This window comes from Bombyx mori, chromosome 22 (genome assembly GCF_030269925.1).
Source record: "Bombyx mori chromosome 22, ASM3026992v2".
In the NCBI taxonomy this organism is placed as follows: Eukaryota; Metazoa; Arthropoda; class Insecta; order Lepidoptera; family Bombycidae; genus Bombyx; species Bombyx mori.
Window position 1 is genome coordinate 15420050 of NC_085128.1, and position 23883 is coordinate 15443932.

The window sequence follows — 23883 nt, forward strand, 5'->3', positions numbered from 1 at the left end:
TGTACTAACTTAATGCATGTGATAAGCGCCTCTTCTAATTCTTGTGTAGTTATTTCCTTGTTCGTACTTAAATTACTTTTGTATCTTAAAAATCTTTTACAGTAAATAATAGTTTTTAGTAATTCTGGTAACGTATCAAAATCTTCAAACTGAGCGGTTATAAGTTTTAGTTCTTCTGTATTGTGGTAAGTATTTAATTTTATTGGTTTCATTTCTAATTCTGTTTCCGTTATTCCAGGCTTACTGTATATTATTTCTTTTTTGCATAACCACTTAGGCCCTGTCCACCACAACTCTTTCTGTTTCAAGTCCGCCAGCAGCATGCCCCGCGACCCGATGTCTGCAGGATTCTCTTCCGAAGCTACATGGAACCATCGGTGTGTGTTTACATTTTCTACAATTTCTACGACCCTGTTCGCCACGAATGTCTTCCATCTATGAGGATCACCAGATAGCCATGCAAGAACAATTGATGAGTCTGTCCATGCATAGATGTTAGAAGTACGTATACGCATTGCATTTTCTATTTGCTTAAGTAGCCTTGTTAATAACAACGCCCCACATAACTCCAGGCGTGGTAGAGACACGGTACGGAGTGGTGCCACTCTAGTACGGGCAGCTAATAGATTGGTGAATACTGAACCATCTTCCCTCTTCACACGAATGTAAGCTACCGCGGCATAGGCTTTCATGCAAGCATCACTGAAACCATGAACCTCGATGTTTTCCATCTGTGTGCTTACTGTGTTTAGCCATCTTGGAATACCTATCTCTTTTACATGTTCAAAGTCTTCTCTTCTTGTCAGCCAATCGTGTAACAGCGATTGGTTAATCTCGTCATCCAGCCAATCGGTTCTAGCCATAGCCTTTGTATGAGTATCTTAGCCAAAATCAAGCTAGGGGCGATCCATCCCAGTGGGTCAAAAAGTCTTTGAATATCAGATAGTATGCCTCTCTTTGTAATACTGCTTGACCTTGCTGGTAAGTTAACCTTGTACTGAAACTGATCCGTGCCCAGGTTCCAGATCAAACCTAGAGCTTGTACATTTCCATCTAATTTAAAATCCAACTGTGCTCGAGATGTACGTTTGTTTGGTTCTATAGATTTCAAAAATTCAGCAGAATTGGATGACCATTTTGATAATACAAATCCACCTTTCTGTAGAATATTATCTACTTCTTGTGCTCTCTTTATGGCTTCAGGAGCACTGCTCTCCCCCGACATTAGATCGTCCATGTAAAAATCTTCTTTAATAATTCGAACAGCCATTGGATGATTTCGACCCTCATCGTCAGCTACCTGGTGAAGCGTTCTTACAGCCAGGTGAGGGGCCGCCGCTGTACCAAATGTAACACGAAGCATACGATATTCTTTAATCGGGTCTGTATCATTCTCTCTCCACAAAAGGCGTTGATATCGATCGGCGTCTTCTTCATAAAGTAATATTTGCAGGTACATCTTTTGTATATCACTTGCATAGCAAACACGATGTAATCTCGATCTCATAAGTATGTTCCTTAAGTTCTCTTGCAGTTGCGGACCTACAAGCAATTCATCGTTTAGAGAAACGCAGTTAGAGCCCTTCGCTGAAGCATCAAATACTACGCGTGTCTTAGAAGTTTCTCTGTCTGCGTGTACCACGGCGTGATGAGGTAAGTATACTGATTTTCTCTCATTTATTTCATTCTTAGGTATTTCTTCCATGTAGTTAGCTTTTATGTATTCTTGCATGACCTTTGTATAATCTTCTTTCAGTTTAGTTTCTTTCTTAAATCTTCTTTCTAGTTGAAGTAACCTTTTTCTAGCTATTTCCTTCGTATTTCCTTCAATCGAAATTGGATTATTTGTATTAAATGGCAGCCTTACTAGATATCTTCCTTCACTATTTCTCGTATGTGTGCTTTCATATATTGTTTCACATAGCTTTTCTTCCTTTGTTAATATTCTCTTTTTATCATTGTCAATTTCCCAGAGGGATTTCAACATATGATCTATATGGACTTGATGATGAAGGACCAGAAATGATTCATTTTCACGGCTATTATCGATTTCTCCGAAGAGGATCCACCCCAGGTTGGTTTCTTGGGCACATGGAGAACCTGGAGGGCCCTTAATAAGTGTTGGTTGCACAATCTGTGCATACTCTTTAACACCAAGAAGTAAGTCTATAGAACCTGGTTGGTAGTAGTCTGGATCTGCCAGGTTGAGTCCTTCTAGATGTGGCCAATGTGTGACAGTTACAGCTTTGGAGGGGATCTTTGTGGTCAACTGTTTACTCATAACATATGCTTGTATGTTGATTTCGAAGCTTGGATTCCAGCGGGAGCCAATCTTAAGTTGAACCACGTGATCAACATTAGTCCTAGTAGATCCCACCCCGATAATACTTCCTCTCGCTGATTGCCTGGTAAGTTTGAGCGTTTGAGCCGCCTTCTCGCTTAAAAATGAAGCCTGCGAACCTTGGTCTACTAGCGCACGAAGAACAACGGTTTGGTTATGCTCGTTCCTCGTTAAAACCATGGCTGTGGCTAGTAGTGCTGTACTTTGCTTAGTTCTGTGATGTGACGCCACCATGCTATTTATAACCTCTTCTTTCTCTTCTACCCCGTGGTGAGATGCACTCGGTTGATTCTTTTCCTCAGTTTGTGCCGAGTCTTGATGGCGGTGGAGAAGAGTGTGATGCCGTCTTCTACATAAGCGACAGGACATTTGTAACTTACACTGGTAAGCAGAATGCCCAGGCACCAAACAGTTAAAACACAGATTGTTGGTCTTGACATAATCAGCTCTTTCTTCAGGTTGCAGTTTGGTAAAATTCTTACAATGACATAATGTATGTTTTTCTTTACAGAGCACGCAAGTTCTTTCATTTGGCTGTGACGTGGTGGCTGTGGCAGTTAGTAAATGTGAACGTTCTCTTACAGGTTTGTCACGGCTGCTACAAGTCCCTGACACGGACAATACAAGTTCTAAGGTACGGTATCTTGACTGCAGGAAATCCTTAAAATTCTCCCAAGTTGGTAGTTCGTCCTCTAATTTTGAATAAGCTGTCTGCTCCCATTCTTTGTGAGACTCCGGGTCTAACTTTTGTATCACAAGGAATATAATTATAGGATCCCAGGAGCTCGTAGGTATGTTTAAATTTTCTAAATTATTCAAACAATCTGTCGTGACGTCTAATAAATTTTTTAATTGATTTGCAGACTGAGAATTAATTTTCTTCTGATTAAATAATTTCTTCAACACTGAGTTAATTATTAATCGTTTATTTCCATACCTTGACTTCAAAATATTCCATGCTTTTTTATAATTGTTTTCCGTGACTTGAATAGGTTTTAATAATGTTTCTGCCTCGCAGCTGACTGCACTCTTAAGATAATATAACTTTTGTACGTCACTTAAAGCCGGGTTCTTATCCACTAAGGAGGTAAATAGGTCTTGAAACGTAGGCCAATCTTCATAGTTTCCAGTGAATTTAGGTAATTCGATTCTCGGTAACCGAACAAGGTTTTCGGTATCCGCAATAATCTTAGAATTATTTGGTGAGGACGTTAAAGTACTCGGCGCGGCTGCTTGTGTGAAAGATTGCAAAAGATCTTTTAAATCGGCTAACAAGACGAGATACAAATCTTCGAACACAAAGTAATCTTCATTTTGAAAATATGGTAACTCTTGTCTTTGTTCTTTCGGTGTTATTTTTACCAATTGTAGATGCGTTTGCTTAAATGTAGTCCAATAGTCTTCGATACATTTGATTCTTGCTTCTACATAACCTCTTGTCAATCTAGCTTTTGGACATTTCTTTAAATTAATTTGAGTTTTGTTTAAGAGCGCAGCGGTATCTTCTAAAACGTTCAAAAGTTCATCCATAGTACCGTCCAACCAGAAAACGGAATAAAATTGTAATATTTATAAATTATGTATAAATTATTTGTCTTTAAATCACTGGAATGTGGTTTACGGTTTACTGGAAAACAATATTTTCACTGACCGGCGTCCATTTTCGATAGCTTGTATGTTCAAAAAAATCCGCTCGAATTTGACCAATATGAATGATGTAATTAAGGTTCAATTTGGTTTGCGTACTATCCGTAAAGAAAAACTGTGTGTGGTTGCAACGACATTTATTGTGCGACTGACTTCACTTTTGACAAGTAAAAATATCGTAATTAGCAAAGAGTATAAGGTTAGTAACAACACAAATCGATTAGTCGCATATGAACTAGAGAGTAAAAGAAGCAACTTTATTCAGGGAAATTGCCACATGTTTTATTCTTTCTGAATTACAATTTTAATTGTTTGCAAGTCTTTTAGTAATTGATAAATTAAGAGAAGCGTTGGTTTGTTAATGGCGTTCGATGTATTAGTATCGAAATATTCTAAAATTACAATAATAAAATTGAAATACGCAATTTGCGTTAGCACTAGTGATGCGTAATATGAAGGCAGCTCTATACATGTTTCCAGTGACGCCACGTGTTTTGACCATACCCGATCCTGCGGACCGAATGGTAAACAGTTGACGTCGCCCTAAAGGCGTCATTACGGATCTGCCCGATCCATTGACGGTGCTTTTAGGTACCTCAAGCACCGGTCACCGTCCGAATTAACCCATAGACACAGCCCACTGAGTTTCTCGCAGGATCTTCTCAGTGGGTCGCGTTTCCGATCCGGTGGTAGATTCTGCTAAGCACTGCTCTTACTAGGGCTAGTATTAGCAACACTACCAGTTTGAACCCCGTGAGATCACCTAAACGTCAAGGCGAAGCTGAAATAGTCTCTCAAGGCTATCAGCATAGGTAGGAAAAAAAAAGTGTTTTGGCTTGACAGATGGGTTTGATTTTTTAATTACAGTAAGTACTGTAGAAGTTAAAGAACGAAACGCTATCTTCGAGGTTGGCACAGATTACTATTAGGTAATAAACAATTGAATTATATCCGTCGTATAGTGCCGAGTGCCGTTAAGCATGACGGTCACCGCTGTAATTGGTTTTATGTAAATATATAAAGAGCCGCGATTTCCTGGGGGCCAGCAAGCTAGCGATATGTCGAGGGCAACGCAAATTGTATACAAAGATATAAATGTCATTCGTGAATATAAATATGTTTCGTAGGTATCGCTTTAGAAAAAATTGTATCTGCAGCAGCAGATTGATACGAGTATGCTGGGCGTCTTATAATGTGGCTACGCATACCGAAATTCTCGCTCTGTTTGTACAATAACATTTTATACAATTCTAAAAATCAAAGAACGATTGCTCCAAATTCATTTGGGTAGTAGTATTATTTCAATCGCCATTCCATTAACGCTCACGTTATTTTAATGGCCAACATCGGACTTCAATTCCGCAAGTAATATTTGAATTAAACCGGAGACGATTGAGACGGCCCGGGGGTACGCTGTCGCTAAAATAGGGTACCGTACCCCGAAATGGGCTCCAGGTCTCGACACGACCCGTCTTGTATGGGTTAATTGATTTATGTATTCCGCTCCCGAAGGCCCGGATTAATAGATTTGTTGCTTAAATAATAATCCGTGATGAATTTCGAATTGCCCGTCCGTGTTCCGTGGAGTTATAGTGTTATTGTTTGGCCGATAGCTGCGGGGTGTTTTCAAGTTGCGAGCCTGTTTTGAAACGAAGTTTATAATCTGCCGGGAAGTTGGCAGGCCACGGAAATGCTTCCGTATGCTAATTTCATCGATAAATCGTTTTAATTTTTTTTTTCTTTTATTGCCCTTGTAGGCAGACGAGCATACGGCCCACCTGATGGTGAGTGGTTACCGTCGCCCATGGACTTCAGCAATGCCAGGAGCAGAGCCAAGCCGCTGCCTACCGCTTAATACTCTCCACAAGCCTCGTTTGAAGAAGGACATGTCATAGCGCATAGCAAATTCAATGATACACGTGTAAAATGGAGTAGGAGCAAGTTAGTGAAAACCAAATTGTTAAAGGGCAGGCAGTATGTTAATTCACATGATCACTGCCGTCTAGACATAAATGGCTTGGAAACTGGCCTTATTAGGACGATATGACGATTTTGTGATTTAATAATAAACTTATAGGTATTGTGGAGCTGAGGTAGGCATATGTCCAGCAGTGGACATCTATGGGCCGATAATGATGTACATACATACATATATAGCCATCCGAGGTCAAGACGTGTAGTGAATTAAACATAAACTTGTCAAAATCAAATTGGAACTTTAGCTTCAAAACGACTCTTCGGAACATGATTCTACAGAGTCGTAATAGTCTTAACTTAATGACCCTTTATAAAGAGCTCTTTAATCAAACACTCTTATATACTTGACATTTAATATTGCCACAGCAATACATTATATACACGTTTTGTACTACATATTTATTTCTATCCTATCTCTTCTGTTGTTGTCTAATTTTATTAGTCACTTTTCCGTTACACATTTTCGTGTTTTAATCCAAGCAGGCTAAAGGCGCTTAGTCCGTTCTTTGTCTCCTGTGGCCGGCACAAATTCAGTTCAGTCTATCAAAAATAGGACGCATATGAGCTGTATACTTAGTCGGTAGACAGCGGCTTGGCTCTGCCCCTGGTATTGTTGAAGTCCAAGGGCGACGGTAACCGCTCACCATCAGGTGGTCCGTATGCTCGTCGTCTGCCTACAAGGACAATAAAAAAAATACTTTTACCACTAAGCAGCTTATTTTCACCTGCATTCCGAGAGTGCATTCGAAGTCCGGGGTTTTAGTAACCAGCTTTTTTTCCTAACTATTCGCTGGTAGCCTAAGAGGCTATTTCAGCTACGCCCGGACGGGTAAGTGAGCTCACGGGTCAACCTGAGAGAATTTGCTAGCACTAGTTCTCCGTGTTCAATATAATAACGCGTTTAGGGTGCTGGTGGTGCTGCCCCGCTTTTGTAGCGCATCAGGGATGTTTGCAGACGCGCACATAGATTGTTTTTACGCTACCATGCGTAAGAGGTGTGCATCTCTGGTAAGCAGAGTGATATCTCCTATGGGATGTTACGACAGTAATTCATTGTGATGTAAATATAACTACTAACATAGGTCTAAGTCTTATTAACAATTTATATGAGTCATGGTTACTTGCAATAAAAACATTATTATTATTATTATTATTACTAGCCCTAGCAAGAGCAGTGTTTCGTAGAATCTACCATGGGATAGGAATCGCGACCCACTGAGAAGATCCGAAGAGAAACTCAATTGACAACCAGTTAACGCATACGTCTAGTAACTATCGTAAACAAAACTGCTTTTACTGGTGGTAGGACCTCTTGCGCGTCCGCACGGGTGGGTACCACCACGCCGCCTATTTCTGCCGTAAAGCAGTAATGCGTTTCGGTTTGAAGGGTGGGGCAGCCGTTGTAACTATACTTGAGACCTTAGAGCTATCTCAAGGTAGGTGGCGTACTTACGTTGTAGATGTCTATGGGCTCCAGTAACCACTTAACACAAGGTGGGCTGTGAGCTCGTCCACCCAACTAAGCAATAAAAAAAAAAAGAAAAAGTAGATTTATAAAAAACGTCAAGTTTTTGTACAGAAATGAAATAAAGGCGGCACGTATAATATAAATCACGAAATAAATAAAAATCTTTTATTTATTTAACGTTTATTACGCTGTAATAAAAACGGCTTTAAGAATCCGAGTCACACACACGCATTCGAATCAACCGAACGCCACAAAGGGAGTCTTATCTTTCTTTACCTTTTGCTGCTTAAAAATACAACGCGGTCGGTCTTTTTATTTAACCAAGACTTACTACAATTACATTTGTAAATTAAACTAATGAAAGCGTAAAGATGGACGTGAATAGACTAAAATTCGTCGGTTTTTTTTCTTTGTTTCGATCTGTTATACGGTATTGAAAAAATATCTTTTAAAAAAGATTTTATTGACGAAATGAATATATAAAGATTTCACGACGATTAATGACGGCAACCGTGCCGTGTGGAATTAGGAATAGGACTGACTGGATAGGGAGGGGATTGTTCTCTAATAAAGGATCACAACTGCTGATGCTATTCGGGAAAGGTGATGATGAAAGGAAAGCCAGGAACCAGAGGGCATCATAGCAGATAGTTTTGTCGATTGAAAAACCTAATTAAGTTAGTGATTTCAATGAATAGTCTGGTAAGTTTGTATCAGAGACCGTTACACTCCATAATCCGGGGAAATTCGATGTGATCTTTTATGATATTTATGGTGTGATCCTACCCAAGGCTGTCGCATGCAACCATGTTGTTCTACAACAAAATTATTACGTACCAAATTGATTACATGACATGAGAAATTACCACCGTCCTATACATTCCTTTTTTTTTTTTTTTTTTAACGCTGGGGAATCCATTTACGGATACCCGGTCGAGGGGGGTAACGGACCGGGTTATGTCGGACTCCGGCGCCTCCTGAGAGGAAGAAGGGGAGAAGAGAAGGGCCGAGGTCCTTCACCTCCCCCAATTTCTCACAGGAGACTACGCCTTGAAAAAGGCGCGCGAAGCACTTGCCCCGCAGAACGACTACCGACTAAACCCCATCGAGCTCCACCACACCGACTACACGAAACTTACGGTACCGCGATGCGCGCCGAAAGTCTCGCCTTAGGCGGTACCCATACTAATGTTAAGACGGGATTTCATCCCCGGGAAAATCCCGTAGAACCTCGTCTCGGGAGACACACCGCGAGCGGCGCACAGGAGCCACCTTGCACCGCTTCACCACCGGACCAACAGTCGAGTGCCGAGCGCCCCCGCACCCGGCACTCGATAGTCCCTACGAGGGCTGAGCGGCGGCCTCTCGCACGCGCCGTCCACCCCGCCTTCTGCGCTGAGGAGCCGAAGAGGGATCCCGTTCCCTTTCGCGCTCCTCAGCCTCACGAAGCGCCATGACCAAGTCACAGAACCCAGCCATGGCCTCCCACGAACTCCGGTCCTCTACCATACGGGCGACGATAGCCCGCAAAGAGAGGTCCTGCCCCAACACCGCGACGAGGTTTCGCCGCGGGTGCTCCCACCGTGGGCACGCTTCTAGCGCGTGCTGAGCGTCATCGTTCGGGTGCCCGCACTGGTGGCAGCCCGGATGTGGCTCCCTTCCGCAGACTCTCCACAGATACCTCCCGAAGCATCCATGCCCTGAGAGGACGTGGGTGAGGCGAAAGGAGAGCTCACCGTGTCGCCGGTCCGACCATGCCTCCAGCACAGGCACCAGTGCCTCGAGCGTGCGCTGACGAGTGGCCGAAGTTCGGCCGAGCTCCTCCAGCAAGCGCTCTCTCCATTTGGCATACGCCAGACCACGCGCAGCACGCCTCCATCGATCGACAACCGACGGGCCGGGTGTCCGTTCCCGAGTTGAGGACTGTGTTCTCCGTCGGTATGTCGTCCTATACATTCCTGCCATTAGTCAATCATATTTCAAGTGAGGCGAGTCTTTGTTGTTCGTTATTTTTTATTATTTTAATTGCTTAGATGGGTGGACAAGCTTACCGCCCATCTGATGTTAAATGGTTACCGGAGCCTATAGACATCTATAACGTAAATGCCACTATCTACCTTGAGATATAAGTTCTAAGGTTTTAGTTTCTACAGTACAACACTTTACAACAGCTGTCTCACTCTTCCCGAAGCCCTTCCCTTGTAGGCAGCGGCTTGGCTCTGCCCCTGGGATTGCTGAAGTCCATGGGCGACGGTAACTCACCATCAGGTGTGCCGTATGCTCGTCTGCCTACAAGGGCAATTAAAAAAAAACGCATTACTGCTTCACGGCATAAATAGGCAGTGGTACCTACTCGAACGGATTCACAAGACATTCTACCACCAGTAAAAGTTAGGCCGTTGACGTTATTTGCGCCTTTATTGAACAGAACGTGGAGCTAATGATCAAGACATATCCATTTCCCACTACCAGATTGCATGACTTCGATGTTGTACGCAGTCGATAACGAATCGAGTTAATTAAGCACAGTCCAAGTTCTAACTTGGATCATTAACAAAAGCATTAGCGATTCCACTGCTCGGAGACTTGGGAGAAGTTTTTCTGATATATAGGTACGTTCTGGGAAATCTCTAATTTCGTTACGGTGTAGACAGAAGTCGATTCGGTGACGGTTAATTGACTACGGAAGTAACTATTCTCATTTAAAATTTACTAGTGGTCCCGCATAAGTCGAAATTCGACTTTAATCAATTGAAATTTTATGTTTAAACATTGTTATGGTTCTATTGTCATAGATTTAGCCAAGACTACACTATAGACGAATATTAATAAAGATAAACAATATTAACCTATTCTTAATTGGACCACAAACTTTAAGCAATAACAAAAGTTTGACAATAAACAAAGAGTCTATGTGTGTGTCAAATACATGGTAGTGTGTGTAATATTTTCTTTATTGATTTAATGTATCTTTTATGCATTATTTAAAAAAAATATTAGCATTGTGCACTTCTTCTCTATATTCTCTAAAACTGTGGAAAATTTAATACTCCTCCGTCCGCTCAATTTACGTAAAAAGGGATACAAAGTTTTTGCTTCACGTATTAATATACCTAGTCAGGTCATAAATTCTGTCACATGTTTAATGTAAAATAATTGAAACAAGTTTATTCATTATGTAACCATTCATATACCAAAATGAACTTAACAAAACATAGATTCTTATGACACTAAAGTTTATTCAAAATGACCTCCGTGATTTTGAATACAGACCTTCAATCTGCGCGGCCAGTCGTCTATCGCAGCACGAAGGAGGTCCATGTCAATATCGGCGGCTGCCTTAATCAAGGATGTCTTGAGTGACTCCAAATTGGAATGAGGCTTTGAGCACGCCTTTTCCTCAAGGGGTGGCATATCTTGTAATCTAACGGATTCAAATCTGGACTGGAGGAGGGCCAGTCTTCGTGCCGGATGAAGTCGATTTCACGCGCCGCCAGCCAGTCTTGTGTGCTTTTCGCTCTATGAGCTGGCGCCGAATCTTGTTGGAATACCCAGTGCTTGTTATTGAACATGGTATGAGAAACAGGTTCCACAAGGTTCGTCAGGACTGTATTTTGATACACAACTGCATTCGTTTTTACACCTTTCTCACAAAAATGTACCTCTGTTAAGCCCCAATAAGAAACTCCCAACCATACCATGAGCGAGGATGGAAAATGACCTCGTTGGACACGCGGAATACGGTTGCTCGCTTCTTCACTACTGTGTGCGTACACCTTATCATTTTGTTTGTTGTAGCTCTCTTCTACGGTAAACATTTTTTCATCCGAAAAAAGAATTTCCCGATATTTTTTTCCCGCGTACCGCTTCAACAAAGCGCGGCATCTCTTCAGTCTCAGGTCCATTAGATGAGCATTCAAACGATGTCCTGTTTTTCTTCGATATGCCCGAAGCCCTAAGTCTTCATTTAACACCCTTTTCACCGTGGTTCTGCTTAACCCCATCTGAAGGGCCAACAGTTTCTGCTTACGTTTGGGATTTCTTTGAATTCGCGCCTTCACAGCTTTTATCACTGCTGGAGTCCTAACAGACCGAGGGCGACCACTTCTTGACCTGTCATCTACACTAGAGTCTTCATTGTATCGTTTGATGGTACGATAAACGAATCTTTTGGTTATATTCAAAATTTTCAGTATGTTAAAAATTTGAATTGGCGCGTAACCGCAACGATGCAACGCAATAACTGCAACACGGTCTTCTTTAAGCGTCCACTCCATATTTAAAAATGAGTAAAATTCTAAAAGTATACATTTTTATTTTCATGAACAATTCGAAATTCGAATTCAATAAACTTTTTTGTGGCCAGCATTCTAAAAGAAAAGTTTTTACTGTGTGACAATACTTATGACCTGACTAGTTATAGATAGTATTTTTATCTTTTTTTTATTTATTGCTTAGCTGGGTGGACGAGCTCACAGCCCACCTGGTGTTAAGTGGTTACCGGAGCCCATAGACATCCACAACGTGAATGCGCCACCCACCTTGAGACATAAGTTCTAAGGTCTCAGTAAAGTTACAACGGCTGTCCCACCCTTCAAACCAAAACGCATTACTGCTTCACAGCAGAAATAGGCAGGGCGGTGGTACCCACCCGCGCGGACTCACAAGAGGTCCTACCACTAGTAATTACGCAAATTATAATTTTGCGGGTTTCATTTTTATTATACGATGTTATTCCTTCACCGTGGAAGTCAATCGTGAACATTTGTTGAGTACGTATTTCACTAGAAAAATTGGTACCCGCCTGAGATTCGAACACCGGTGCATCGCTCAACACGAATGCACCGAACGTCTTATCCGTTAGGCCACGACGACTTCAGAAGTTTGTTGTTGGTACACAATACGGCATATATATGTATATACAGGTAACATAACAAAGGTTGCACTGAAGTTATACATAAGTTTCTTCCAGTACATTTCAATTTAACAATTTCTATAATTACACTAGCCATACTCGCCGGCTTCGCTGGGCATTTAAAATTAACATTATTATTTATTGTCATTATTATTAGGGAGTCCAACACTCATATAAATATTAGCCTATCTATTAAGTATATGTATTTTCTACATGGATACCAAGTTTCAAGTCAATCGGATGCATGGTTCAGTAGTTATCACGGAATACCGTAAAAACCACTGTAGATTTATATATTAGTATAGATAGGTTTCAAGTGTAGAGCATTTTTTTTTTTTTTTCCACAGGAGAAAATCGCCGGATCCCCACCCGCGCGGCAGGTGGGGTATGTGGGAGTTGAACCTCACTAAAAACTCCTGCCGCTCACAACCGGCGCCCTACCTCGGACCGGGCCGGAGCCCAGTCGGGGCTATTGAAACGGCGGGACAGGGTTGACGCAGAGCACATTACATCCATCCCACCGTCCCACGGACGCTGGACCGGCGGCCGCCAGCGACACGACCACCGGTTCCCTCGTTCAGCGGGCCGAGAGCCCGCTTTGATGGCGCCGCGTTACACCTTCCCCCAGAGCGGTCGGGGGAACGCGGTCTGCCATCACCCGGCTTCCTATTGCGGGTGAGCGTGCAAGCACGCCACCCCACGTCTGGGTCTCTCCCCGCACAAAACGGGTGGGACCCCTAGCTCTTAGGGGGCCAGGTCACGGATACGACCCCGGTCCCGACCCCCTGCTCGGCGGCGGCGGGTTTCTGCGTAGTGAGGAGAGCTTTCCCTCACTCGCCCCGCCGCCTCCTTCTGCGATATGGTGCACTCGCAGAAGTCGAGCATAGCCTTCCATGACTCATCGCTGCCAAGCATCAACGCCACGACGCCAGGCAGCGACAAGTCAGGTCCTATCTTTGCGACCAGGACACGGCGCTGCACCTCCCAAGCGGGGCAGACAGCGAGCGTATGCTCCGCCGTGTCCAGGTCGTGTCCACAATGGTGACACCTCGTCGTCGGCTCAGCCCCTATCCGGCGCAGGTACTTCCCGAAGCATCCGTGCCCGGTCAGCACCTGCACCAGACGAAAGGTGAGACGTCCCTCGCCACATTCACCCAGTCATCAAAGACCGGGTAAACCGCCTCGACGGTCCGTAGCCCCCACGTGGGGTTGGCCAATCGCCTCGACCACGACTCGAGCACGGACCGCCGAGAATGGGCCTTCCGCGCCCGCAGCTCACTTTCGGGGACACGCGCCACGCCCCGAGCACAAGTGTAGAGCATAAATAATATTAGAACTAAAATTGAAGATTAAAGCTTTTTGATAATGAAATAATCTTCTTAAAAACCGTACGAGTAAAACAAATATACTTGCATTAATATAGATATACTACATTACTGATGGTAGGACCTCTTGTGAGTCCGCGCGGGTGGGTACCACCACCCCGCCTATTTCTACCGTGAAGCAGTAATGCGTTTCGGTTTGAAGGGTGGGGCAGCCGTTGTAACTACACTGAGACCTTGGAACTTATGTCTCAAGGTGGGTGGCGCATTTACGTTGTAGATGTCTATGGGCTTCAGTAACCACCTAACACCAGGTGGGCTGTGAGCTCGTCCACCCATCTAAGCAATAAAAAAAAATATCGACCGTTGTGTCGACAGAATCCTTGGTTCGTCGTGATAAATATTTTTTAACTTAAAATCCTTGCTCATTTGGTAGTTACCGGATTAATCAACTGCTTAAAGGAAAACATCGGTGTTCCGGATACTAGGTACAAAGCTTGGCCGCCGGATAGTACGGTGATTAGCTTTAGCACAGCTTTCATTAAAGCTTGCTGCTATGCTTCAGCCTCTAAGCTTAATGTCAGCTACTAGAATAAAACTTTAAAAATACCCGTCAAAGGAATTCCTTGGGTTTCTTTTAGGGTCGGGCAAAAACAGAAATGATTTAAAATTTCAATAAAGTCGTTTTGCAATAGATGTCTAAGTGAGTGTAGTATTTTAATTTAGTGTATTTTTTTTTGTACGAGTGGCCGCATTGAAATTTGACAGCTATAATTATTTTCATCTGTGTTTGTTTTTGATAACGCCATATTTAAAGCGGTTAGTTGCCCTCAATTAAGAAAAATAGTATTATTATTCGCCAATAGATGTCGGGAAGAGTTGATTATTCAAAACACGAATAAAACAACATTTTCTTAAAATAAATCGTAGCTAGACCGATTTATCGCCCCCGAAATACCCTGTATACTAAATTTTATGAAAATCGTTGGAGCCATTTCCGAGATTCAGATTATATATACAAGAATTGCTCGTTTAAAGGTTTAAGATGAAACGGCACGTAAAAAACTAAAGCTCATTGTGAAAAACTATTACAAGTAATACAAATGTATAATAGTTTCATTAACAAACCGAAGTAAAAATAACTAATTTTTCTTTACCGAAGTTAGTTTTAATATTCTCCTTATCAGTCGTTGTGCGTGTAAAAATGTCCAAGTTAAGCGCATGTCTTGAAATTACATTTAAAAACTCTGTTACATACAAACGAACGAATATACATACGTATATACCAAGCTATAATAATAAAAGCTTATTAGAATAGGGAAAGGTAGACTAAGCTTTGGCATAAAAAAAATATTTACTCACAATGGAAAAGATATGACAATCAAAGAACCCGTTTGAAAACCACAAACATTGTGGTGAACTACAGTAGTAAAATATAGATATGTCTACATCCACTGGCAGCGTTCACTGCTTCACAGCGATGTCATCTGTGGTGGACACAAAAAACCCGCCAAAACAGAAACTTGTATTAATGGTGGTAGGACCTCTTGTGAGTCCGCACGGGTAGGTACCACCGCCCCGCCTATTTCTGCCGTGAAGCACTAATGCATTTCGGTTTGAAGAGTGGGGCAGCCGTTGTAACTATACTGAGACCTTAGAACTTATATCTCAAGGTGGGTGGCGCATTTGCGTTGTAGATGTCTATGGGCTCCAGTAACCATTTAACACCAAGTGGGCTGTGAGCTCCTCCACCCATCTAAGCAATAAATAAATAAAAATTGTAAAAATTGCACTCTGTGTATTTTATTTTTAATTATTACATATATAAGCTTGAGGGTAGACATTATTTTGTTGAACACCAAGTAAAACGAAGTCACCTTTGGTTTCTGATTTAATCAACAATATGTTATCTTAACAATTCACTTTAACACTTGTCCAACTTTAACCAGTACGTACAACAGTCACTGAATCACACAACGTAACAAGGATATAGTAAGTGCACCGGGCAAACGCAGTCGAACGAATGTCCATTGCGAGGCACGTACCGCCTTTTTATACTGGCCGGCGCAGCTGGCTTATTTATGAGTCACTTCTGTTGCACCTGTTGTTTACGAGTGGAACGACACGGCCGGCGCACCTGGCTTGTGTGAGTCACTCCTATTGCACGTGCTATATAACAGAAATATCGTTAACGCCGTCACATATAACAGCACTAATTTTATTTAGAATACGTACCACAATAAGGCAACGTAATGTTTGAAAGATTTGTTTGATTAAATATGAGTTCGAACAGAGGCGGATCATCCATAAGGCAAACTAGGCACGTGCCTAGGGGCGTGTATATACAAGGGGCGCGTGAACTCAGAATTTTTAAATAAATAAAGAAAATAACATATTGACGATTAAGAACTAAATGTCCTGGTCTACTAAAGTCTAGGGTGTGATGATACAACGTCATCGTAATTGCAAAAACAACTAGTTAAAATTTATAGTATTATGATGGCCATTTATGGCCGGTACAGGGGCGCCGATAAAGTGATTGCCTAGGGCGCTCTGGACCTTTAATCCGCCACTGAGTTCGAGGTATGCTGACCTCTAAAGTTATACGAATTGAAGTAGCTGTTCTTTTTAATTATAATCAGCATTTGTTAGGAGCTTAGAAATTCAATCTTATTATTTGTTTTAGTTACTTTGTGAAGTTACGAACCTGTCACTCACAGATTAAATACTCAACGTTTCACTGTTTTTTATAAAGGTCTAAATTTTTTAAAAAGAAACCGAATAAAAGTTGAAAATTAATTATTTTGTGATTTTTTTTATCTCCAATGAGAATGAACTACATATATTTATAAAACAAAGAGTTAAAACGCTAAAAATACTTTAGTAGCTATAGTTTTTTTCATATAAAAATTGGAAATAGTCAATTTGTTTTTTCGAATGTCGGTAACAGAACAAAAGTATGAATACTAGTACCATTAGTTGAATAATATCGTTGACCTATATCATGTGTGCGATGCATACGCAACATGCATATGAGAAAATAGCAAGTAATGTTGGCATGACATGCTACATTTATTACCTTATCTATATACTCGTATATGACGTTATGCTATTTATTACGCTATATTTTTTGTTTATTGCTTAGATGGGTAGACGAGCTCACAGCCTACCTGGTGTTAAGTGGTTACTGGAGCCCATAGACATCTACGACGTAAATGCGCCACCCACCTTGAGATAAGTTCTAAGGTTTCAGTATAGTCTGCCCTGCCCTTCAAACCGAAACGCATTACTGCTTCACGGTAGAAATAGGCAGCCAGTGGTACCTACCCGTGCGGACTCACAAGAGGTCCTACCACCAGTAATACAAGTTTCTGTTTTGGCGGATAATAATATGAATAATATTTTTCGATCTTACCGACAGAATAATAAAAAAATATGAACTGGTTATTTAAAGAAAAAGTCAAAATTCTCGATAAAGTTGATTATTAAAAAAAAACACGAATAAAACAACATTTTCTGAAAATAAATCGTAGCTAGATCAATTTACCGCCCCCAAAATCCCCTGTATACTAAATTTTATGAAAATCGTTGGAGACCGTTTCCGAGATTCAGATTATATATGTACATATTTATACAACATTTATACTTTATTTATATATACAAGAATCGTTTAAAGATATAAGATTTATTTCATCCGTCGGCGTTTATTATTAGAAGCTGTTTCTTACTCTTCGTGGGGCCGAGTGTGACATTTAATCATATATAAAATTCACGTCGAAGGAAATAATTTAAATGGGCTAATAAAATTCTGAGGCGAAAGCATTTAAAGTTAATGGTTATGGAGATTTGTTTCTCCGACTCTTGCCCGCAAAGCGAACGCTGCATGTTGCACGTGAACATGACGTCATCATTGCGGACGTGGATTCTTTATCTCTACTTCTATAGTTATTATAATTAATAATAATATTATATATAATATTATAAAGAGGAAAGGTTTGTTTGTTTGTTTGTATAGAATAGGCTCCGAAACTACTGAACCGATTTGAAAAATTCTTTCACTGTTTGGAAGCTACACTATTCCCGAGTGACATAGGCTACATGACATCTTTTTTGAAAAAAATTAGGAATCCTTACTAAAACTACAAGAATGTAAACCAAGATGTAAAAAAAAAACCTAAAATATTATTTACATCGCGTGCCATTTTTTTTTTTTTTACGGATACCCGAAGGGGGTAACGGACCGGGTTATGTCGGACTCCGGCGCCTCCTGAGAGGAAGAAGGGGAGAAGAGAAGGACCGAGGTCCTTCACCTCCCCCAATTTCTCACAGGAGACTACGCCTTGAAAAAGGCGCGCGAAGCACTTGCCCCGCAGAACGACTACCGACTAAACCCCATCGAGCCCCACCACTCCGACTCCACGAAACCCACGGTACCGCACAGTGCGCGCCGAAGGCTCGCCGTCGCCGGTACCCATCCTGTTAATAGGACGGCACTCCATCCCCGGGGAAATCCCCCAGGACGTCGACTCGGAGACACACCGTGAGCGGCGCACAGGAGCCACCTTGCGCCGCCTCACCACCGGACCAACAGCCGAGTACCGGGCACCCCCGCACCCGGCACCCGACAACCCCTACGGGAGATGAACGGGAGCTTCGCGCCCGTGCCGCCCACTCCGCCTTCTTCGCTGTGAAGCCGAAGAGGGATCCCACTCCCTTTCGCGCTCCTCAGCCTCACGGAACGCCATGACCAGGTCGCAAAACCTGGTCATGGCCTCCCAAGAATTCTGGTCCTCTAGCATGCGGGCGATGACAGCCCGCAAGGAGAGGTCTCTCCCCAGCACCGCGATGAGGTCTCGCCGCGAGCGCTCCCAACGCGGGCACGCTTCGAGTGCGTGCTGAGCGTCATCGTCCGGATGCCCGCACTGATGGCAACCCGGATGTGGCTCTCTCCTGCAGACCTTCCACAAGTACCTCCCGAAGCAACCATGCCCCGAGAGGACCTGCGTTAAGTGGAAGGAGAGCACGCCATGTCGTCTATCTGACCATGCCTCCAGCACGGGCACCAGGGCCTCGAGGGTGCGTCGGCGAGTGACTGAAGTTTGGCCAAGCTCCTCCAGCAACCGCTCCCTCCACTTGGCGTACGCCAGATGACGCGCGGCACGCCTCCACCGACCGACAGCCGACGGGCCGGGCGTCCGTCCCCGACTCAGGGACTGTGTTCTGCGCCGGTATACCGCAGCTGCTACCTCAGCCTCGAGATCCCAAGGAAGGGAACCGGCGAGGGTGCAGGCGACCTCCCGGGAGATCGTACGGTACCCCCTGATGACTCTCACCGCGAGCACCCGCTGCGCTCGTAGCAGCAAAGCTGCATTGCGCGCAGAGAGTGCGGGCGACCACACGGGAGCGCCGTACAAACATCGCGTGCCCTGCGAAAACTATTGATGACAACATAAACTGATGTACTACGACTATGTAGAACACATTATTATTTACAAAAAGTGTAGCGACAGTATATGTCTAACTATTATAGTTACGCCGCAATTCGTGTTCTTTTATTTAAAAAAATAAAACAACGTCAAGTATGGTTGAAATTTTGTTAAAGACCCGAGCGGAGCCGGAGCGGGCCGCTAGTCTGTCATAAAATTAAATTAATAGTTCCTTATTTTTGAATGAATTTGTGGGTAGTTCTAAAAAATCCACTTAAAAATAATAATTACTAATTTAAATGAGTTTAGCTTTCGTTCGCCTCTTTGTGTCTTTTTTCTGATAAAATTCTGTAGTACAATAAATAAATTCAGGGGTATTTTTGAATGGAAACATAAGCGAAGTTTAATAGAAATTTCCGGAACAAATCTGTACGTTAACCGTGCTGCGTGTTTTGAAATTGCGTCCAAGCTATCACCGGTGTCAACGTGCTCGCCGGGCGTGAACTTTTATTAGTTGAAATGTTTCGAAATTGCCCGACGATAATACGAGATGTGTATTGTCTATGTGCCAAACGTGTTAGCAGTATTCAAAATTAAATTGCATATGAGTTGAGGAAGCATACGATCCATGTATGTTGATGACATTAGGGGAATAGAGTCGTATATCAACAATTTCAGATTCAACGTTTGAAATTCTTATTACGCGGTGAATAAGGATAGTTATACATATAACAGACTGAATCAGCCGAGCTCTTGTTTTTTTTTTCTATTTTATTCCTTTATTTATTTGTGTCTGTTTTAAAAGACATAACCAATTTTTATTACATAGTTCAGCTGTACTACATATATTCAATTCAAATCTCGGAGAAACTTTCTAATATTTCAATTAAGTATCGCACGATTGCGGAAAGGCACCGTGTCACAAAAATCATAAAAAATTATAACATTGCGTAGACAGAATAAACCACCATGTTCCGTGAATATTGCTCATGCTATTGGCATAGCCAAGCCGTTTGCCCTCTGCTGAGGTCTTTTCTCCAACCTTGTTTGAAAGAGATCGTATTATATGTATATACTATACGATTTAGACTTGGTCTTCATGTTTGAGGGTGGCTGGCGATATACACATTGTCTTACGTATGGACTCCCGTAAACACTTAACATCGATTGAGCGATTAACTCGTTCCCGATCTACGAAATAAAACCTTATTTGTTGTTGAATCGAACATCTTATCTTGAATTAAAGCCCGTCAAACGAAACTTTCATCGCAGGAATTCAAATTCGAACCGATTACCTGAATCAAATAAAGGGTCCAACGAGCCATTAATAAGAAAATCAACAGCCCCTGCAGCCGAATAGCTAAAGAATCCGGCGAGTTGCCGAGCCGGCTAATGGAACGGATTCCAGCACTGATCGGACGCAATCCGGCTACTGGATACCGACCGGAATGCCAATAGACTCGCGTAATTAAAACTGCCACGTCTTTTAAGCGATATCCCGACACCTGGCCTCGTAGTCAAAGAGCCAGACTTTTATTTTACTCGTATTATTTACTAGTATCGTAAGTATTGTTACGCGCTGGGGGCTCGGGATAAATAAAATTTCACCAAAGTACAACTTAAAAACTGTATTCAACACTTAAAACACTAAAACACTTCACAAACACCTTAAAACTCTCAATTCGCTTATTCCGCTTCGCTTCAGGTGATCCTTTCGCTGTTTCACTTCGAGTAGTTCAAATACTGACTGCGCGCCATTCCTACAACGCTTTTATAGCCGATACCTCATCCCTAGAATCATCGAGAATATTCCACACATCTCTAGTCGTAGTTCCCGTTATCTGACAATAGATGGCGTTGTAATTCTCGAGCATTCTGGATCCTTCGATATTCGTTCGACTATTCGGCGATAGATGGCGTTACTCTTACCGGCGTAACAGTATTGTTCTTTTTGACGAAGCATGTTGCCGATAACTCTGTTTCTATAATCTGACGAAGCGTGTTTGCGGATAATAATATTATGTACTTTTAGGTTATTAAACTACCTTGCATTTTGATTGAATAAATAAAATAATATTTTACTCTTGTGTATTGTTTACAGTTTACTCTTTTCATGAAAATATTTAGCTTGGTAATGAAATATGTGTATTAACTGCTTTATAGCATTACATTGAGTAATCGTATTTGCTAACATAGCACAACTATAACGTTATGTACACACATCTATATACTGTATAGTTCCAGTGCGCATGTCATTAGTGTTGTTTTGTGGATGGATGGGTTAGATAATACATATAAAAAGTAATACACATATGGAATTTATCGTTATAGAATCAAAAGTGAGACTTGTGTGTTGGGGGTTATTGAAACCTGTTATTGAATGTAACATGAAACAAAAAAAGGAACTTAATTAACCAAATCATTAGATTATTTAGCTGGGGTGCAAAAGTTGAAGGATATTTGCACTACAGCTAATCCATATCTCATATAATCGTAATCATAATCTAATCCATTGCGCAAATAAATTCGAAATGTGGGATTTTAAAACGATCCTAACGTTAAAGTTTATAATTATTATCTATAAATTAATACGTGAAGCAAAAACTTTGTATTCCTTTTTACGAAAATTGCGCGGACGGAGGAGTATGAAATTTTCCACCCTTATATAATATAGAAAAGAAGTGCACAATGCTAATATTATAAGAGAATATAGAAAAGAAGTGCACAATGCTAATTTTTTTTTAAATAATGCATAAAAGATACATTAAATCAATAAAGACAACATTACACACGTTACATACCATGTATTTGACGCACACACGCATGCATACTATTTATTGTCAAACTTTTGTTCTTGACGTCTGTTGTCAAATTGAGAATAGATTAAATATTGTTTGTCTTTGTTAATATTTTTTATAGTGTAGTCTTGGCGAAATTTGTGATTATAGAAGTATAAAATACACTCATAATAGTGTACAAACTTACAATTCCAATTAGTTATTGTCGAATTTCGACTACTGCGGGACCTCTAGTTATTTTAAATATACCCAAGCAAAAGGCGTCTTTGGACCTGTCTGTGTTTTAACAGTGAAGTTTTAAACACGCCTGAATTATTTCTGTGTACAAACAAACATAAAGGTTAAACTTTTTTCATAAATTGCGAGACTGTAGACAGTTCAAGCAATATTCAATTTCGACGTACAACAAACAACTGAATCGTCCGTGACGTGTAAAAATATATTTTATTTAATTAATCTGATATTAATCATGATAATTAGTTTTTATGATAATTTTAATTATAATAAACACGCGAGTTATCAGTAAAAGTACTTTAAATCATTTCGGCAAGTCATGAAAATCTAGTGTTACCACCCCCAACAGTTAGACGCTAGGAGTCTCCTGATTTTGATTATAGAATTAGTTGTCATGGAATCGCTACGGTAGAAAATTAAGTCCAGACACCTGGATGGTAAAAATGATCTGGAAATGCACTGTAAGTGAATTAAGTGGTTTCAACTAATAGTTCGGTGAGGAGTGCTTCTATGGTAAAACGGACTGGTTCTCAAGCATCATTTTATCATCTCAAACAAGTTATCAGAGCATATGTATCTGTTTGAGTTACATTTGGTATACCGGAGAGTACTGATGGCGTCTTACTGCACGGGTAGGTACCACCCCGCTGCCTACTTCTGCCATGAAGCAATAATGCGTTTCAGTTTGAAGGGTGGGGCAGCCGTTGTACTATAAAAGTAAGTCCTAGAACTCATGGCTCAATATGGATAGCGGAATATTCGTTGTTGATACCTATGGGCTCCGTTAATCATTTGACACCAGGTGAACCGTGAGCTCGTCTATCGATCTAAGTAATAAAAATCCATGTTTACACAGCACATGGTATGTTCCTTGGTATGGTTTTTGTGGTATAGGGTCCTGGTTGTCCTGAGCCGTATCCGCTTTGCCAAGACGGATGGGCGAAGCTGAAGGCTCAACCGGATGGTGAAGATTTGTGAACAACTGGCCGAGCGCCCCCAGAGAGGGCCTTACAGACAGATGAGTCGCAACTGCATCTAACGCTGGATCGGAATAGCGATCCGCTAAGAAGCGACCAGCGGTGAGAAACTTAGCGGGCATGTTTCCTTTTGCTGTCAGAAAACAAATTAAAGCTTCTTATAAATATACTCATAAATTGTATTTAACAAAATAAGAAATAATTTAAAGTGCGCGCCATTCGATATCATAATTGAAAAGTAAATCGGAAATTACGAACAAGATCGCGTGAGACTAAAATATATTGTGCTGGCTAAAAAAATATTATTAGAAATAAGATATTTCGGGTCAGCGACGTCAGTCAAGTGATACACTTGGTGAATTTGATTTTTTTTAAATAAATTATTTCGGATCTCGGCACAGGAGAAAAATAAGACCAAATAAATTCTTGTGCTACAGCCGAAATGAGAAAGAACGTACCATTTGAGTATCATGCGATTGGTAGCAAGTTTATTTGCATATTTCACGTATGTTTAAAGTAATTGAAAATAAATTATTGAGTTTTTGGTAGGCCATAATATTGAAATACATAACATTATCTATGAATTATTTATTAATTAAACTATGTATGTAGAGTAATGATATTTAAAAAGTCCGAGAACATTATGAAATAGATTAGCGTTGGTAAACAAGCGATTTTACTACAAACAAATAATAATACGAATTGGTTTGCTTTGCTATTTTTTTTTAATCTATACTAATATATAAAACTACAGTGGTTTTTACGGATGTTCCGTTAT

At 41.3% G+C, this 23883-nt stretch overlaps 1 protein-coding gene across 1 annotated transcript; it reads right to left on the minus strand.

Moving 5' to 3' along the window:
- Positions 1-273: 273 nt before the first annotated feature.
- On the minus strand, positions 274-23227 carry LOC119630245 (uncharacterized). The gene is made up of 4 exons (XM_038018948.1): positions 22988-23227; positions 9170-9391; positions 975-3085; positions 274-361 (listed from the first exon to the last, which is right to left on the minus strand). The coding sequence occupies exons 1-4, from the start codon at positions 23225-23227 to the stop codon at positions 274-276; spliced, it is 2661 nt and encodes an 886-aa protein (XP_037874876.1).
- Between the last annotated feature and the right edge of the window lie 656 nt (positions 23228-23883).